The 21659-nt window shown below is 38.7% G+C and overlaps 1 protein-coding gene across 1 annotated transcript in view; it reads left to right on the forward strand.

Moving 5' to 3' along the window:
- The window catches only part of LOC140233150 (probable G-protein coupled receptor CG31760), a 131023-nt gene that overhangs the window by 77006 nt on the left and 32358 nt on the right, over positions 1-21659 (forward strand). The window contains exons 6-7 of the mRNA XM_072313267.1: positions 4054-4163; positions 13347-13561. Of these exons, the coding sequence (XP_072169368.1) occupies positions 4054-4163; positions 13347-13561 (325 nt within the window). The remainder of the gene's footprint in view (positions 1-4053; positions 4164-13346; positions 13562-21659) is intronic.

Raw genomic sequence — 21659 nt, forward strand, 5'->3', positions numbered from 1 at the left:
AATGGTGGGCCTTTGGGCCTTTGTCAGCAGTAGCATCAATATTTACGTCTCAGTGTGTTTTTGTTTATTTCTTCTTTTTTGTAACAGCATAATTGGGAAATACAACGATTGGAAATAAAATCTGTTGAATTGAATTGAACTGAATTAAATTGAATTAAATTAGGTTCTCACTGGAACGATGTATACGACCGGAGAGATTCTTTGGACAAAAAAAAAAAAGAACCCGAAAAAAAAAGAACCCGAAAAAAAAAACCAAATAAAAAAAAGAAGACAACAAGAACAAGAATAACTACAACAAAAACAGCAGTCAGGATTTTAACACAGCAAACCCGAAAAAAAGAACACATACCAGAATTTGAGTTTCTGCCAGTGGATAGGCTTGTGGGACCAAGTCCTTTATGAAAGATGGCGTCGCTCCTCACCGTCCATCGCCAAGTCGGAATCTGGAGCCTTACGGAAATCACAATCATTAGAGAATTATCGCTTCTACCCCTTTGCTACGCCCTTGGCTCTCCCGGAGATTCAGTCTCCGATTCTTGCGGGGATACATGCGGCCGCGAAAATGTCAAGGTTGGGAACATAGAACCTCACATGAATATCAAGTCGGGTTTGATTGAAACACGTCGGTAATATAAACGACGTCCTGGCCTGCGGTGAATGCTCACGCCCTGAATTTTCTTTTAGAATCCAAGGAATTCGCCTCATTGGGAAGCCAGATCACGCCCCCATGCTAAATGTCGGCGCCTATCCTCTTACAAGATGTTCAGGATATAAAAGGTAAAAAGAAAAAGAACAACGAAAAACGAAACAAACAATATATCTTAAATCTTACGTGTTATCTATTGTTTATTAGAAACCTCTTTCCCCCTTCCTAGGGATAATCAATTGAGCATCCCACCACCACCACCAACGTTTGATAGAAACGGACCGATTCTATGGAGTTGGCAATGGTATCCTTTATATGGGTAATAACAACGGCGTTTTGAAATTGTGGCTAATGCGTTGACAAAAAAAAAAGAAGAAAGAAAGAAATGGAACTTCCATAGGGGAATATCCTAACTTTAATCTTTACAGTACCGACCAAATTTATTACTTCTTACGGCAACAAGATGTAGGACGTATCACTGGCACAATATTCCTTATTTTCCCCTTGTTACATTCTATCAGCGGATAAGCTATGTCTTAGCTGTACTTTCTACTTATGATAGAAGGACAATCTCTTGATTGATAGAAGCTTTTAACTGCTATCAAGAATAGGACGAAAACAAGAAGGTTTTTCCTTTTCTTTTCTTTTCTTTTCCTTATAGTTGGCCGACACTGAGATAATGTGTTTTTCATTTTCGCTGTTTCTTTCTTTTTTCTTTTTTTTTTTTTTGGCGTCTTCGTGAGCATCTACATGTAAATGATGAAGGGAGGGTATAGTAAAGCCTAAATAAAACCTTTCAGGAAGGAGAAAAGGGGTTGGGTATAGAAAAATAAAGAGGCAACTGAAAGCTGCGGGATGACGCTCTACTTCTCCAAAAACTAATATGAATATGCAAATGAGTGAGCTGATGATAGTGCCATCACCCCACGCTTCGGACTTACATGCAAATATTTTTGATTTGTTCATTTCAAATATTCAGCCAGTTTTGACCTCTCTGGTAATAATGAATTGCGTGTGAATGTTGAGTGTAATGCCGTATATCTAAACGTATAGATCAGTATATGTATATGTATTAGTCTCTCTACATTGCTATCTGTTTGACTATTGAGATATGAGTCTATATCTTCTGTTTTGTACTCTGTGTCTCTCGTTACTCATTCCAGGAGGCGGCAGCCTTGCCGTTAGAGGTTACATTATTTACTGATACAAATAAAGCTTATGGGAGGCAAAATATCAACTCCTATTTGAATCACAAATAGCGCTCCAGAAAATAACCTGGGAAAATAAAATCGGTGCGACGCCTTCAAGGATGTTCTTACACAAGCCATGTATTCTTTTGTTTGTTTTCATATTCCATTCGTATTCCAAATCCTTCTTGATTTCATGGTGACAGGCCGTTCGCCGGGAGCAATTATTTCATGTATATCCCCTCCTTTGAACCGAGACGGAACTAATCATTGGGTGTTTAAGGTCATTTTAACGGATTACCACTCTGTCAGGCGAACAAAAAAACAGAAAAAAAGTCCCAGAATTGTGTCACCTTTTGGGAGAACTTTCTTCATTTGTCATTTTTTTTTTTTTTTTGTGGGGGGGGGGGGCATAACTCACTTCTTCGCTCCATTTTCGTGCGTGAAAAGTGCGTTCTCCATAAATATTCATGACGACACGGAGAGCTCACAAGCCACTTGTGGTGGCTAACATCACCAATTTACATTGCGCACACGTCTTTGCATTCAATAGGAAACAAAGTATAGGGGAAGAGAGAAAAACCGAGCATTCACAAATTTTGTTTTCTCGTGTGTTTTCCCCCATGGGAACAGACAAAGGGAAATCGAAGAAGGAGCAGGGTCTTTGAAGAAACCTCAATGAAAGATTCCTAACATAATAAGGTCAAAATGATTATTAAAGCGGTACGTTGCCTCTCCTCAACAGAAAATGGAGGTGGATGCTTTTGTGTAATAACCCCGAGTGACAGCATAGTACGCCCTATCTCACTCAGTGGGGCCCCTCTGTATTCATTTCGTTTGTAGGACGTAGAAATTTGAGCATAATTGTGTTACGTAGCACATACACCGTTATGGCAAGTTTTACTATCAAGAAACATAGCTCTATTTGAATTTTTGTAAAAGCTTTGTTTCTCATTTCGAATGTTTCGAATTTGCAATATGTCGTCATGACATTATTGGTCTCATCTTGTTAGCTGATATTTACTTTTTTTTTAAGTTTGCCGGATAGCAGTGATATGTAATACACCGTTGTCTTCCTGTTCTTTTTTGTATGTGAAATAGAAATAAGAATGTTAACAGGAATTAAACGTTTTGGTAACTATCAGGACCTTGATTTCGAGTTAGTATTTTTTCCATGATCCCGCTACAAAGAACTTCCAACAACATAAGAACGTTTTCATGTTCTTTAACTCATGGGGCAGAATGCACCCACGATTTATTCGTTGGCTTATAATGACTTGATGGGTACGCCTAAGAAAGAAAAAAAGAAACATTCACACGACTTTGATGGAACATGGCATTCTGATCAAAATTTTACGTATGTTCACCCTAAAAACAGATGAAATGGTAAATATACATTTTGAATACTAACAGATACCAGATAACGAACCAATAAGCCAGGAAACTCAATAAAAGGTGTTGACAGGGCACAAAATATAATGTTTGTTGCATTTCTACAAAAATATATATAATGTATAATATATAATGTTTGTTGCATTTCTCAGAAATATATATAATGTAGATAATGTTTGTTGCATTTCTACAAAATATAATGCTTGTTGCATTTCTCTGTTTCTATTCTGCATGGCGCCAACAAATACGAACTCTGTCCACAGTTCACAGATGCTTTGTTCGGAGTTTTTGCTTTAAAGGTCGTATAGCCCTTTTTGTAAACGTCATAAAATTTTGTGCGGTTAAAGAATAATGTCTCCCAAGATCGCGTATGAAATCTTACGGTAATGGGCCCAAGAGTATTTTTTTTTTTTTTTTTGGTAAAGAAATGCAAAACTATCTGCATGTCTCTTGAGTAGCCACTTTCTTTACCAAGAACAACGGTTGGAGGGGGTCCGAATAAATTCACTTAAAATGTAAAGTTTTTCTTCCCCCTCCGTCATAAAGAATTTTTCAATTCTGCCATTCTGAGGAAAGGTCTGAATTACCTACTTCTATACCAGATTATGAGAGGAATCTGATTTTCAGGGTTGCAAAAGGGATACGCGAACTTCAAGTCGTTTCCTTTCAAGTTTACAGTCCCCCTATAGAGTTTGAACAGAACCCACGAGGTTACAAATGAGTTAAATCGATCGTGAGAAATCATATTAGGCGACGAAATGCCTCCGTGTAATAGATTCCTGCGTATGAAACTGTAATGATTATCTTCTATTTCTCGTTTGCCAACAGGCACTGGTGGGCTATGGCCTTCCCACGGCGACGAGATGTACGTTAATGCAGTGGTTTAAAGAGGTCGGGTTCTCAACGCTATATGGCGCTCTTCTCCTCAAAACGTGGAGGTGAGTATAATAATGTATGCCAACCGCCAAAAGCCTGCACGGTTCCTGCGTTGTAAACATAAAACTTGTCCTATCAGCCGCCTTTGGTAATATGGAATTCAAGGTATAGCTATATCGTAAATGTAGAGCTCATCCTAGGACGTATAACATTATGAACATATCTGTCAAGTAATATGTCTGCATTCTGAGAGGATAATGATATGTCTCTTGGTCATATAGCGAGGAGTGCAGTGCGTGTGTGTGTGTGTGTGTGTGTGTGTGTGTGTGTGTGACATCTAATTGTGTCTATTTTAATCTAACAGAAAGCAAAGACACTAAATGATAAACTATGTGTGTATCTGCACTCAAACTTCCCTTTCATTTCAATTCATATCATTTATTCATTTTCACTTTTAACGAAAAAAAAAATACGTATGTACAAAACATAACGCTAATAAAAAATGTACGGGTTTTATAGATACATCAAAATATATAGTGCAAGCCAACATAATAGGCTGTAAAGCAAAGATGCATGATGTTAACTTAATAATCTTGATAATGGAGGGGAAGCTAGATAGTAGGGCTTTCCTAACTTTATTCACTTTTAATCATAAAATGTCTATATGTGTGTTTATATTAATGTATTTAATTATGTATATATACGTATGTATAGATATACACAAAATAGAGTGTGAATAGGACGGAAGTATGCAATGAACTACTCTCACTCTCTCTCTCTCTCTCTCTCTCTCTCTCTCTCTATATATATATATATATATATATATATATATATATATATATATATATATATGTATATATATATAATATATATATCACATTGCATACAACAATTTTGTTGTCATAAATTAGTTTAATCTTTCCTTTAGTCTGTGCTCTTTTCATACTCCTTAGAAGTACGCTCGCTGGTACTGTTTCAATAAATCTGTATTATTTCAATCATGAGATAATTTCTCAGAAAAGTGGGACCTAATGCGATACAAAAACAGGACGCTATGACGTGCTCAGTCTCTTATGTATTATGAGATAATGCATACGAAATCTGAATTGAACCTCGATGGTTCATGTCGTTCTGTCTTTGGGAAGCGTTGGATTATGATTCACATAAAGTGTATGAGAGCATATCACACTTTGTTGCAATCGCCGGATGGAAGATGAAAGCCTCAGTAGGGCATAATTATTTCTCATATTCCCAACGCTTTATCGATGAAGATGGCAAATTGATTCCCGTTTGGGGTTATTGCGTCTCATAAAACCAATTCATATTTGTCTTGAGCGCGTCGTATTGATCTGGAGAATAAGTTTTTTACAAGACCCTTAATGAGATTAGACAAGTCTAAATGCGGTAGCCTCCCCCTTTCGATCGTGATTAAAGGCCGTAACCGTATCCTCGGGGTATGCGGTCGTGACGCGCGTCGTCAATTAAAATCTAGACTACGCCTTGCATTAAACAACCCCTCTGAGCAGTGATTTGGAGAAATAACAGCCAGAGTTGGTTTACACAACCTTGCCTTGTGAAAATAGATTTGATTTCGTGCCCCTGAGATGCCGTTACTAACGTTATCATTCTCCTTAGAGCGAGAAGCGCCAGTGAATACATACAGCCCCTAAGACAATTGCGGGAGACTTTTTCCCGCTCCTTTTCTTTTTTCTTTTCAAGCTATTGCAACTTTAACGATGATATTTTTTTTTTCGGGGGGGGGGGGAGAAAAAGACCCCGTCATTTAAAAGGACTCTGAAAGGCGCTGCTCGAGTTGAGTGCAAGCGTATAAATGATCATGAGTCAAACGTAGTCTTGTGAAATGTTCTGCATGAACACGCAACGATTCAATGGTGTACTGTACTTCAAATTCGTACATTACCCCGCGTCTGTTGAGAATGAGAAGGGCGTTAAGTTATCTTGAACACTATGGTTTTTGTGACAACTTAACGCCCTTATCATTCTCAACCGACGAGCCAGATAGTCGTTTTCTTTTTCCCATAGACAACACGTTTCATCTCAAAACTGTAGGCATTGTTGCATAAAGTATAAGCACTGATGAATAAGATTCTTTACCTAACATATCTATCAATAGGCATGTCTGCGCGGCACGATATCATCTGTAATATGCATCTCTTTTCCTACACTGATTAGATTACGAGATTTTTTTTTCTTCCTTTCGCCAGGGTTCTCTTCTGCCCATCCAGTCTGGGAACAGTTTGTGCAAAGATGAGCGCACAGAATGATTTATTAATGTTCATTTCTGCTCATTCACAGACCCGCTATTCTCAAATGTCCCAGATTGATGTAGTGCGGGGATCTTTATTATCTAAGGCATACTTTACCGTGCCATCTTCTACCATCGATCCTCTGTCATCAATTTTACACTCTCAACGTGGTCTCCACGCGCGCGAAGCTGTCAAAAATGTTATTGTCCAAGAGCATTTTGATTTAAACCACCGGGATTACATATGCTTATATTCAGAAGACTTTAGCCATGTCTCATTTCTCATTTTCAACGAGTTGAGTGCACTCGACAGGGGTGAATTTATGATAAAATCATAATAAAAACAATCGTACAATCGTAGTCCCCCCCCCCCCTCCTTCCCCCTCCATTACACTACCAGGGTCCAATCAGTGCAGTGATAATGGCTTTTAAGAGAGCAGTGAGAACCACTACTGATCGCCACTAACCCCTAAGAATCATGATCTATTTCATCGAGTGTTGTTTTTTCTGTTCTGCGTTATCATTTTGAGCATTACTCTAGATCACTCTGACATCCATTTGAAATTATATATATATATATAGAGTGTAGTAGTTCGTCATTGATTAGTGTGATCCCAAAATAAATGAAATGAGCAACTAATCGTGTCTGAAGAGGGCTGGGAAAGGTATTCATTTTTATTTCATAATGATAACGGCCTAGCATCCTGGAAAGTGATATTTATATGTGTACTTCACGAATACATAAATCTAATATCCATAGGTCCGTAAAAGCTAAAATGTAGAACGGATTGCGTGTATACTGCCCTCAACGAGCGCAGGCATTTTATACAGCTTAAGTTGGCAGATGGCTACAGAGCACTAACTGTCCACCGAAATGGGTATCACCAGAGAGCTCGTGGTTGATAGATTATCGTGTGTATGTTGAGGGGCATCATTATTTCTCCATATCTCTAGACAGAGCACATCCACCTAAATCATTCATGATCCAAAAATCAACCGCAGTTATTCCGAGCACATCGTTCCTGTCCAGCGGTGATTCATTGGAATAAACGTGTTTACGCAACCTTTGCCATTAAAAGCATGTCCCCCCCCCCACACACACACTTTCTTTTAGTTTTTCTTATCTCTTTTCTGATGATTAACAGCTTGCATCTTTTATGAAGATGATCGCTCAATTCCTGTCTTTGCCCACGGATCTCCAAAGTATGATGAGGAAAATGTGCCCACTCATTATTCAGCATAGAAATCCAGATGATAAGCTCTTTGTAACCGATTCTGGTCGAACTAAGAAGTTAAGTCATTGCATCTCTAAAACCTGGCCACATATAAGCATTCACGATAGAGAGAGAAGTAAAGAAGATGAAGTCTTATACATTACCGCTGAATTTCTGTATAAGGTGACTTTAATGTATAATTGCATAAATGTGTGAAAACTAATGATGCAATGAACATTAATTGCAAGATGTGAATATCGCCATTTTGACATTTTAACATTTTGATAGCCACTTTGACTACACACGACAATCAAATGCTACTCTTTTACAAAACAGAAGAACACGATATCGTTCATTTACTCATCGCCGTGGATCTATTATCTCAGTGCTGCGCAGAGTTCGTCAATCTGGGGGTTACAGCTCGTTATTCCGAAGGTTCGTTATTCCGAAGGCTCTTTATTCCTAAGATTCGTTATTCCGAAGGTTCATTGTTCCGAATTTCATTTTTGGCTTAACCGATCTTCGGAATAACGAACCTTCGGAATAACGCCACAAATTTTCGGATTAACGAACCTCTAGGTATAGGGAATTTGCGTGTTTCGGATTAACGAACCTTCGGAACAACGAACCTTCGGAATAGCGAACCTTCGGAATAACGAACAGCACCCAATTTGGGTTGATCGACTCTCCGTGACATTTTACTTCGTACTTTCACTGTCAGAATCCCCGGACTTTAATGTCAAAATGACATGATTGGCAAAAAAAAAAAAAAAAATGAGCAAACTGACAGTAAAATTTGTGGTAAAGTATAGGTTGCGCTTGATGATGCTTCTTTGTTCTTTGTCTTGATCTAATTGTTTCTACTACAACAACTACTACTACTACTACTACTACTACTACTACTACTACTACTACTACTACTACTACTGCTACTACTACTACTACTACCACTACCGCTTCTGCTGCTGCTAACACCTACTACTTCTAATACATGTACTACTGCTACTACTACTACTACTACTACTACTACTACTACTACTACTACTACTACTGCTACGACTATACTATAGGCTACTATTACGTCTTCGACGACAAGGACTATACTACTACTACGACTAATACTTCTACTACTGCTGTACTACTACTACTACTACTACTACTACTACTTCTACTACTACTACTGCTACTACTACCGCTTCTGGTGCTGCTGCACCTGCTACTTCTAAAACATTTACTACTGCTACTACTACTTTTTCGTGGTCTCTGTCTTCCTCCCCTTCTTATTCATTTGCCTGTAAATGCATGAGCATAAAGTGAATAATTTTGAGCGGTATATTATAGCAAAACTGCGCACTGGCTACTTTATTTTGACCCTCAGTGAGAAACTGGTATTCGCAATATATGTTCATTTTCATCATCCCTATTTATTATACTATGATGTGGCTGTATGCGTGCGGTAGACAGCTCGCATTTCAGGCTTGAGGGTACTCCGCTTTGTATTACAAAAGAAGAGGAAATCCACGCTGAGCTCTCTCTCTCTCCCTCGGCCTCCGCAATGAAGGTCGCTGCCATAACTAAATATTGTATGGTAGACACCTGTGGATGTCACGAATATCTCCGAGTTCAAGAGGATGAGACGAATGACTGATAAAACCAAACCAAATTAAACCAAAAATAGACATATCAGTGATAGTCAGAGTGCTTGCAGCGTAGAGACTTGAAAAATATTGTTCCTCGGAAGATCACCGAGAGTCACCATAAATGAATAGAAGAAAAAAAAATCTGCATCGCTTGATCCAGAACATCGAATGAGAACAGATATAGTGGATCCATTGGTGTTGTTGATTTTTTCAAGAGTTGCTTCTATCATTCATACACAACTGTGCTCGTCTCTCATTTGTTGCTGGATGAAGTATGGAGCGACTCAGTTTGATTCAGTTCAATATTTAGAGTTATTTACGATTTTTGACAAAACAAAGTACCTGTAATAGTGTAATAATCTCTGGGTGCAACTTAAACAGTTGTGAGAGAGTAAAAGTCTATCACCCCCGGTAACATACACTTCACTCTGTTAGTAGCATAAGAATAATATAAAAGATGCATTGTGATATGAGCAGAGTATATCATTTATTATAATCCACTCAGTAGCGAAACATTGTAATTAAAAATCAAAACAAACAATATGTAATGTACGAAAAATTCCCGCTCTCTCATTATGTCAGTAATTAATTAAAGATTAACTATGTGATACAAGTCAATGAACACCTGATTATCGTTAGCTGACATGAGCATCTACATGCCCATTAACTGTTGCTGTTCAGCACCATGCTTTGTTAAGACCTACAATTATCTGCCAGCTTCCTTTAAATAACGCATTTAATGCCGCTAAGCAGGTATCAATGTAGGTGACTGTATCATTCGACAGAATTGTTGGCAAACGTTACTTTTGTTTTGGCATCCACTACACTTGTATTGACGGTACATACGCGAATAAGCCACTTCGGAGTTAGCTCATGGGCACATTGATATATACAACTGACCTTTCTCTTTTTCTCTGTCGGTTAGGGGCACTGCACTCGTTTTCAGAGCGACATAAGCTTCACGTAAGAATTTATGAGATCCATCAATCCTGTTCAAACAAAGAATGAACTTGCATAGACCAGATGACCAGAATGATCCTTCAGTTAACACTTGGGAAAGCATCCATTTCATTATTTTGCACTAAATACTTCACCTTCTGTTGAATTTAAAAACTAACATGTTTGTCGGTACGAAAGACCTCTTTTTTTTCTGCTCATGCGCAAAGTGGAACTCCGAGCTGGTTTGTTCTGCATCGTGTTCCGTGATGATACAGATGTTAATTTGATGTCTGTTTTCATTTAGCTAGTCCAGTGTCATGTGTATGTTAGCAGTATGTGTGTCTAGATGATTTCCTCATTCTGTATCCTTTCCAACTTGTATGAATTTCTGCGATAGTCTGGTTTTCTTACATATTCAGATTTTAAGCATATTATTTTCTCAACAAAAATTGTTCCTGACATCCAGAAAACTCGTCCGAAGTTTTCTAAGTGCCTAGAATATGCATGCAAAGTGCATTCCAAGAACATATACATGACAAAACACATCACATATTAAATTGGAAAAAAAAAACCGCTAAGTTTGAAAAGTAGATGGGTGAAATAATGTGTTATATAGGTCCGCAGGGGACAAATCCTCAAAATTGGACCAGTAAACGGGACCAATTATGTATAAGGAACACACGTGAGGGACTATTGTTTTGTATATGTTGAAGACATTTTTACCTTAACCCGTTCCATACTGAATTCTGAAATCCCCATAGACTTAATATACAAGCGACAAGATCCTGCTTTCTGAGATTTTATTTTTGACGAATAACTTTATGTAAACATGAATGTAAACATTCGGAGATTTATGCCCATGGTGAATACAAACAAAATTAGAATGGATGGAAGTCATATCGAATAAACCTTGCACATCCCTCAAACGTGATTTGCCGAGGGCTACCAACTAATCATTGTGTTATAATTGAATGGTATGTCATGTGTCTCGGGCAGCTATTTTGTCTAGCTAACTTTCGTTCCATCCGTTGGCACTTGTATTCAAACTAAGTGAGCTTTGTATTAGCTGATGACATAACAAGTATAGTTATAAATAGAAAGCCACGGTCATGCACTCTATCTCTGGAACGTAATCTGACACGTGCTCTGTCCATGAGCATTGTGTTTGTATCACAAACAATCCCGGTGTAAATGGCGCACATTTTCTTACTCAATGTTTACTACTTTCGCGGAGCATAATCTTTACAATTCGATATACCCCGCGTTTGTGTTCGTGTGGATCAACAGTGGTATTGCATTACAAAAACAAACGAGCCGACAGACAGACAAACAAAACTTATTATACAAATGAATTAACACAGTCGAAATATCTGCATTTATTTCGTCTTTTTTTTTGTGAGAAACGATCTCCTTGGAGTCGACCATGTGTTTTTGCATGTGTTTTATTTTTATTTTCATTTTTTTTTTTCAGCAGAGTTGCGTGGGCTCAGAAAAAGCTTCTCCGAATGGAGTTGCGTCCAGATAAGACTGCAAAAGGGAAAAACACTTCTATATTTGTGGTCGAACTTTCGGTTGTTTGTTGTAAGGCCTATCTCTGTAATCAAACGTCCGAGATGTTTACAGATATTGATTGATTGTAGAACGGAAAAGAGATTGTGAAAATAACAAAGATATCAATTGGCTTCTTTACCAATAAAGAAAAAGAAATATTTGACCGACATAGATGTCTCCAGTATTCAACTTAAGGGTTTTTTTTTTCCTTTTTTTCAAAAGGAAGCTAAAAAGCGCCCCCCCCCCCCACCCAAAAAAAGAATTATCAGAAGTGAGGATGTCGCTAACAAAATCGTAATAAAGGTCGACACTTTCACATTCGACGTTAAGATCAGTCTAACAGCAGCTTTCTTAGCACCGACTTCCTCTATATATCGGCATGTTTCGATTCGGTCGTCAGAGGATTTCTCTCGTTTCACCAAAGTGGGACGCAGTGCAAGACTGACAAACATTTACCGAAGACGCCTTTCCTTCATCGATTTTTGCAACAGAAAGCCCCTCACGCTGCGGTCAAGACCCTTGTGATTCGTCGTGTTTGTCGAAATACCTCTAAAACATCTAAAAGGAGGAGTTTTTTCCTTGACCCCCATCTGTTCGTGCGTCTGTTTTGCTTGGTTTTATTTTGCTTTTTTGTCCTCCTTTGTCAGACAATCATATTTGACCTGTTTTAGATTCTTCGCCTCTAGACACTTACTGATAAAGTTTCGACCTGAGAAAAAAAGTTGGCAATATTAGTATTACATATCTTCTTCTTTTTTTTTCAAGATGATATAAGATCGAAATGCGAACACAAAGATACAAAACAAAAAATGCAAAGATATCGGTAAATAAAGAGATATGCTTTCTGTATTACATTTGCAAAGTTTGCCTCAAAACATGGCAATGTGTAAGCCATACTTTCATCACTTCTCATCACTTATACAGCATAGTTACACGCGTTATGTTTTTCGTGATCTAATAAATTCAAAGAGCAACAATAACAACAACAGCAAAACGACGACATCGTTGTTCTCCAGAATACACAGTATAACTGTCCAGCAGCGTGAGTAGGATGCTCTATGTCATCACAATACAGAAGAATGCCGGAATGTCGCCCGAAAGAATATTTCTGATGTAACTGTGACGTAAATTTTACTTTCAAACAAACTCATCTTCAGGAGAGTTAATTTCTCTCTTGTGTTTGTTTGTTTCTAGTTGTCTTACTTTGTTTGTTTCATATGAATGCAATCATTTTTTATGTTTCTTAGCCAAACGGGTCCATCGTAGATCAATTTGTTTGGGATGGGAGCGTTGTGATATAGAGGAGAAGAGGATCTTAACGTATCATGTAAAGGCAGATCTTGGGATTTACTCGGTATACGTGCACCCTTGTTGTATCCTACCATGACTAGCTTTCTTATAACCCTGGTGTATATTTATCGTAATACCAGAGAGATTTTCATTACAGGGCCCTCTGAGAGAACAATGCTTTACTATACAGAAGTTGCTACCCTGAGTAAATAAAACAATTCAACATTCTAGTTTCCGTAGTAGAATCGAGGTGTTTATACGGACACAACCATGCTATCCGAAACCTTTACTAACTATACATAGTGCAAAGTGCTAGTATATTGTGTACTGTATCTCTCTCTTCAGAATATCCGTGGTGTTCAGGGTAAGGTCGGCTGCTCGAGTGCGGATAACCGACATGGATCTCATCAAGCGACTCGGCCTCATCATCGCCGTGTCCCTCTTCTATCTCATCGTTCGGACTGTGATGTCGCCGCCGAGCGTGGAGATGGGCAAGTCGCCGCAGGGCCTCAAGGCCGAACAGTGCTCCTACGACTGGTGGGACTACGCGGCGAATATCGGTAAGTGTTTTCCTGTCCAGATTTCCATGGCGACGGGTCTTTATAGGCTCCGCCGCGACTGGCTGATCACCGGTGTTCCTGATTCTCTCTTTGAAGATGAGTGTCGGTCCTGTAAATCAGGTTCCATCAGGCAATGTCAGGACCAGAACAAACTTATCGTCACACTAATGGCAATAGGAACGCAGAACTTTCTGTGACAACGTTCTTTGGAGGACAATGTTAATCGTGTCGGAGAGAATTGTTAGACGTGATCCCACTTCGGGGCTAGAGGTTTTGTATTCGAAGAAAAAAAAATGAAAGGAAAATGAAAGAAAATATGAAAGGAGTAAGGAGATTCGCCTATATCCCTGACCACCTGACGCACAAATTCTTAAAACAATAACTTCTCTATTTTTCTGTTCGCCCGCGCGCGCCGATTGTCGGTGAACATTGATTCAGTCCCTACATTGCCGAAATGTGCCGAAAATGACCGACCGAGAAGTACCGTGAATTGGAGGGATGCATTGAACACCGAGGGCCTTGAATTAACATAGCTTTCAGCTACACCCGTCCATTCCCGAAATTGCTACAACGACTACACTGCATAGCGGTGTAAGGCGGTCAATATACACATTATCCAAATGAAAGTCCATTCATTTCTATCATACCGGCCATTCGATTTTCCTCGTGTTCATGCCCCGCAGATGTTGTATAGCATTAGCTGATTACATAGTCGTCAAACTTCAAAAACCACAAAGAATGAAGTATGATCTCGAAGACTCCCAAGTGTATTGTTAACCATGGTTCAGTGTGTTTTGTCGATTTGTTTTGCTTCTTTATGATATAACATTCTTCCGATGCTATTTGGCCGTCCATTTGGGTTCAGAGATTATTTTAATCGATTAATACATCAATTTGCTCTGATTTTCAACCTTACCGATTAATGTGTTTCTCCCGCTCCCGCATTTTAGGGAAACATTGCTGTCACATAGCAAATAAACTTGGACAGATTTACCAACGACTCTATGCAAATATCTCTCCTCTCCCCCATCCCCCCCCCCCCCAACTGTAATCATAAACATCGTCGATCTTCCCTGAAACAACAGCAGGGAACATTCCCGGAGATCAGCCTAGTGCATCCAAGACTGAATAATTCAAGCAAAGGTAACGTCTTGATGCGAGCAAAAAAAAAAAAAAAATGTCAGCCACGACTGACCCTCCCAAATAAAAAGAAAAAAAAAAAGATATATCGCGCTGAGAGGGTGTCAAATCAGCGACAGAGTCTTGGCGACGGTGCAAAAGTCCGGATAAGATCGGAGGAGCGGGAAATTAACATTAACAAAAAAAAAATAAATACAAACGGGCTTCTTACAAATCCCGCGTGTCCATTTGTGCTGGAAAAACGAGACGGCATCCTTGAGAATATAAAGCAAAAGGAAAGATTAGTTTTCCTTGTGTCTTCTTTGCTTAGTAGATTTTTTTTTAACCTCGTTACTGATGTGTTTTCTTGTGGATTTGTTTATATTTTATCTCGGCCGGGAAATCTCGATTCATATAGACAGATCGGGTGATACGAGAATTTACTCTCACGGGCTTCGGATGATGTTCTTCATTTACTCACGAAGAGGGAACTGAGAAAAACGATAGAAAAAATGGATGTGTCATAAGGTCCATTCTGATGGCCAATAAATGGACATTTTTATCAGAACGTCGATCACTTAAAAATGCGCTTGTTTTATATTCTTTTAAGACCTTTCGACACTAACATCCTTGTGATAACGACTAATAACTGATGACGCACATTGATTAGAACGCATTTAACCCTATAAAGTCCAAGAGGGGGCACATTGTGCCCCCTACCAGATTTTCATTCGCCACTCCTTCGCCCTTAATCCAATTTTAACCAAATTTGGTGACTTTTCCTAAAATCTTATTCCAAACATTTTGATATATAATTCAGCTATATTTGATATTGCTGGCTGCCATGGCAACCATAAACTGACAACCGTGTCAATCAGATTTTGCGTATTTTTCTGTTCCAATTCCAATTAACAATGTTGTATTGTATGAAATGGGCGTTTCTCGGCTGAAATTTGCTGAAGAAGCAAAATGTGAAGTAATTATGGCCCTGAAATGTTTTTCCTGTTATTTCCTTTTTTTTATTTGACAACGGTATAAAACAATAGATATAATAGAGATACTTAAAAAAATAACAGTATTTTCCAAAGATTGCTATTCTATTTTGTGTCATTTTGATTCCTTCACCCAAGTAATACCTCTAATATCATTTGTTTATCACATTATCAGTCTGCAAACTTAAAATTCCAATATTATGTGAATATGAAATATGATAACTATGCATGTACCTATCCCAAACAATACATCACAGGTCTCATAATGTATTTCTTTATTTTGTTATGAATAGGGCCCCCATGTGGTGACCTTGAGACATTTCAACCATAGTAAATAATGAGCTTTGACTTGCACATCATTTGTGGCAAATATGAAAATTATTGGTCTATGATAACACATAAATACTGGGGATAAAGAAATTATACAGAAAAATACAGTTATACAGTCATGTAGAGTATGAGTTGTTCTACCCATGCCAAATATGACGATGAAACATCGAACAATAACAAAGTCATATGGGGGGGCACAATGTGCCCCCCAACCCCCCCCCCCCCCCCCACCCCGCCTTGGGCCTGGGAAGGGTCAAAATAGCTTGGGCTTTATAGGGTTAAGGAAATAAAGATACAAAACCAATACATAAATAACAAAAATCATTTTAAAAAAAGATCAAAGAGTATAGCAGCAAGTTCATCGTATGGAAAGTTAGTTAGACTAGGCTGTCTAGATTTCACACATCAATCATTATGATTATTGTTAATACACCTGTCCTGGAAACAACAAGAGGACCAAGAGATGGAAGATCTTTTAAAAGATATGTTGGTGTATGCCTGATTGCCAGTGATTGCTATAGTTTAATATTAATTTTGTATTAGTATTAGTTTAGTATTCAATTTAAAAAAAAAAAATCGTGATGGCACAAGAATTGAATTTAGAATACACGTTTATATTCTATTAGATAGATAAAGATGAGGAACATCGCATAAAACGCATGATGAATCGAGAGTGGACCGAATTCCTTTTTACCCCAATACGTTGGGAGTGCAATACTTCCATTTTTTGGGACATTAGATATATACATTTTAACAAAAATGCATTTCTAGCAAGCATTTACATGTATATTTATTATTTAAAATCAACACGACACTGTAATAAGGGAAAATACTATCCTATTTACGAATGACGTTCCCGAATTGCTGAGAGTAATCCTCAGCATTCGTTGGTTCACGGTCGTTCAACACATTATTCTGCATGTACAATGGGGGGAAGCTAATTGTTCTATCCGACTATCCGACTTTCTTTTAATCGTTTTTCCTGAATACTTACATTTACTGCCGATATGTTTCGCCCTGCTATGGCAACTGCATAGAATTTTTTTTTTTCATTTTTTTTTCTGCAAGGGATGAAATGGGCAAAGAACTTGGTTTCTGACCTTAAAAAACCTACTTCATGTCCTATCCCATCTCGTACTCTAGAATCCCACGGGCCTGGATACCTACGACAAAATGCTAATGGAATTCACGACCCAGATTGGGGATGTGGTCGATCAGCGAATAATAAGTGTCATCGTCTAATCCGCTCAATCTTCGATGGCGTTATGGAATCCCAAGTTGTCGTCCTTGACGTTATTAGTCCATTTCATAAATTTCCGTGTCAAAGTGATTATGGGAGAGACGATCGAGTGCGCGAGGATTATGCAGTTTGAATCTGGTCGGCCAACTGAAGTTACAATCAGTATGTCACGTTGTGGTGAAAATTTTATATAGTTTCATTACGTGTGTGTGTGTGTGTGTGTGTGTGTGTTTGAATTTAACTTTGTGTGTGCCTGAGACTGTCTTGCCCGATGGTGATAAAGCTTACCAAACTCAAAAGAAAACAAAATGACAATTCGATCTTTTTTTTCACTGAAAAGTCGCCATAAAACCCAAATCAAGTGATCTTTGATGATTTTCCATCTTTTGAAACAAATAACAACAAAAAGATATCTATACGATATAAAAACAGAACTGAATAGTTTGTCAATTCATTAATGAATTGACAAACTATTCAGTTCTGTTTTTATATCATTAATGAATTGACTGATTGATACCGCTATCATCCATTTTGGCGGTGATCATCGACATTGTCTCAACTGTGGTGATTCCAGCAGACTTTTCTGATCTTTTCGATGACCTCTTTACAGTGATATTGTCTGGGTCACAGTACGATGGACCTTAATATCACTGGTAAAAGTTTTCGCCTTTTTTTCTAAAGAAGGAAAATAAAATCAAACGGACAAAAACAAACTGGGAAAAATACAATGATATAGCCTGAATAAAGACTACGATCCGTCCCTTCGCTTGCTTGTCATATATACCTATCAGCACATAAAGCAAACGAAAGGCACGTTACGTTGCATCCTACGTGAGCTCGAAAGAAAGAAATCGATTGGTGTTTAGAGGGGAGAAAACCAAGATTGGACGATCGCGGGGACAGTTGACAAGCGCTGAAACTTTAACCGCCGTTGAGAGATGGCGATATTAAAGCAATCATATCGCCCTGGCGATCTCTCGTATGTCAGTAGCCTACTCGGGGACATTGCTCATCTCGTCCCATGATTCACGGCCATTGCAACTCGACACCCAGTCGCCGGTAACTCCCGCACTTTAGGGACACGCAGGACTCCCAACCTCACGGCTAAGAGCAGACAATCAGAGAGCACGACTGTGGCGTATCTCTTTCCGCGCCTCCAAACATGGAGATCGCTAACCTCTTAGGCAGTAATCTGATGCAATTAACATTTCGAATGCGAGGAAGGAAAACAAGTTGGTTGTTTTTCCCCTCTAATGAAATCATCACCTTATTACTAGCTGGCTATGAAGGAAATAAAACCGCGGGTTCTTTTTCAGTTTCAGATGATTAACGAACCCTCATCAGTGTTTCACAAATACGCAGACACAGACACAGACACATACACAGACACACACGTACACACAAACACACACACAAACATACGCACACACGCAAACGCACACACGTACACGCACACACACACACAAACACACACACATATAAAACGTACACAACGCAACACAACATGAAATGGCCTGACATCAATCACAAAGGGGTTCTTAAAGGGTAATATATAAATGTGCCTTTGTATCTCTGTCAATATAAATAAATGCATAATAAATGAAAAGGGAAAAGTGAATAGTCTGAATATTATTCTAAAACTGAATATCGATGGGTTATTGGTACTTGTTGGGCAGAAAAATGGTCGCATTACGAAGATTCTCGGCTTATTAATATAATATCGTCAGGAGGCAATGCGGTAATTTCCGGTTGGTCGCGACTGCGCGGAACTGGTGGTGGTTCCGCCACGGTGATTTAGAGCGATAGAATCGTAGCTACACGCGCGTTAGTAATGAAGAAATCAGCGCGGCGAAGGATGATGAGCTCCAAGATAAGTTTATTATCTGAAATCATATTAGGGTATACCATTTCGGGCGAGGATGCGATGGCATCTGCTTGGGGAAAAGTCAATAGTGTCGAGGACAGTGTGCAATGGTAGCGAGCGAGAGAGAAAGAGGGGGGGGGGGTGCGAGAACAGATAGACGGACAAACAGTGGAAGAGATGAGGGCATAAAAGTAACACCACCAAGAGACAGTTCATTCGAGATTGATAGATCAACGTAGTTGAATGATCGCCACCAGGGAGAAAGTTGAAGCTCAGGTGGGATTTTTACCTATGGCAGAGGTATCACAGACCGAGACAGACCAACAGACAGGCCGACAAATATAGGGATGTCCGTTGGGGAACTGATTAGCTAAAACAAAATAAAAGCGAATGAGGAATTGAAATGAAAAAAAAAAAAATCTGAATGACACTGAGGGCGCTACTAATGGGACTAACTGAGAGAAAAAAAAGGTTGACAGAGAAATATAATAAATTACGTGCAACACTTGGTTTTGACAGAGCGCACAACATAAAGAAGGAAGATATCTTATGAGGAGACATACTGAAAGAAGTGTGCATGTTTGTGTATGTGTGTGTGTGTGCGTGTGTCTGTGTCTGCGTGTATGTGCTTCTGTGTGTGTGCCCGCTCGTGTGTGTGTGTGTGTGTGTGTGTGTGTGTGTGTGTGTGTGTGTGAGGGAAAGAAAGAACTTACAGAAAGAGAGTGAGCGAAAGATAGCTTCAATAGAGCGAAAGAAAGAAGTGAGGTGCGGCGCGACCCAGTGACACTCTCTAGGTAGAGGATGATAGGGCTGCAGACGAAGGAGCGAAGGGACGAATAAGACAGGAGGAAGAAACGTGGAGAAGACGGGGCTTAGGGTCTGATTAGATTAATGTTGGCAGCTAATCGCGAGCAATTTCGCTGAGCTCCGATGATCCCAACTTCTCCGTAAATTAATTTCCAACCGCCGCCGAAAGCTTAATACACTTAAAGGTCCGTGAATGAGGGTGAACTCTTGCATATCTCAGAGTGCGTTAACCCGTCTTTCAGCACGTACGTCAATGAAAGTGTTAATTAGTTAATGACCTTATACTCCTCACCAATTATTTGGCTATGCTCAGAGACAACACTTCCTATTCAATCAGCGTGCGTGTAATGAAATACCTGCATGACGTAATTTATTCTTCAGAAACGGAAACTTGTCATACTTTATTACAATGTAACAATCATTAGCACAAAATAAATGAGCTGCATGCTTGGCCATAATCATTTTCTCAATAGTCTGGCATGCAGTCAAACAAACTTTACATGCTGACGTAATGATCTTACTCTTCCTTCCCTTTAATTTCGAATTCGTCTGAAGGGCTTTAATGACCATTGGCGGATGAAACAAAAACCCAGCTTTTCACCTTCAAAATAATTCTAAAATGTGAGTCAGATATAGAAACAACCAAGTTAAAAAATGTTAAAAATCAGTATAATCAATGTCAAGTTTTGTTGAATATACAAAATGTGAACAATAGTTATGATAAAATTGCTTATACAATAAACTGTATACAGCTATGGCTTGTTGAGAAAAATAGTAATATCTCCGTATGTTTTAGGCTTTATTACAATTTTTTAAATATATTTTAGGATGTTTTGTAATACAACTGACCTACACATGCATTAAATGTAATAACTTCAAAATTTTTTTTTAAATCACTGCTCCTAATGGAAAAACAATACCTTTAATTCGCCCATCAAAATACTCGGGTGTATCTGCAAAGATGACGCCTATACATTACATGACGTCACAGACAGCACAGGAGGGGGAATCCCCTGTCGTATCGCTGTTACGTAAGATGTAGTCACATGGTAAATAACACTGCTCCCTCGTAACGCTGTAAGTGAACATTCAGTGAAATTATAATCATGAATGTAATGCAACGTTACTCCATTTTCACTACTGAAAAGGATAAACGTATAGATAGCATTCTTTCAGCTGTAAGCATTTGAATGAAATGCCAAATACATTTCCACTATAGACTGAAGAGTGGGCGTATTATGCATTGCACTGTTTCCAAATTTGCACTTTTTCAGATTGAGCATCATATTCTGTATGTGTTGTCATTTTCGAAATGGATGATGATTAAATTCAAATTCATAGGAAATTATCTTAAGGCAATCTAGAAAAGATGTCAGCAAAGTTAGCTATGTTCCTGTTTGAGCAGATAGATTCATGGCTTTGCTGAATGGTTAGACTAAAAAAAAAACATAAACGATTACTCTTCGAAAAGATGGTTTTTGTGGAAACGACATTCCTAAAACAGTAAACATAATGGAAAGCACAGAATGTCACATTGGTAGCAAGTTACATTGAGTAGGATCAATGAATTCATTCCCCGGTGTTCATTTTCTATGCGTAGTTATCAAAATTTATTTTTACAAAGACGTCGTTGATAAATGACTTTGGACTCGATAACTTCACCGCTTCGTTGCCGACGGGGAGAAAAGAAATAAGTTGAAGGAACAGACTGACAGAAGATAGAATTCATTACGCATCTATTTTCCA

Source organism: Diadema setosum, chromosome 9 (genome assembly GCF_964275005.1).
Source record: "Diadema setosum chromosome 9, eeDiaSeto1, whole genome shotgun sequence".
Taxonomy (NCBI): Eukaryota; Metazoa; Echinodermata; class Echinoidea; order Diadematoida; family Diadematidae; genus Diadema; species Diadema setosum.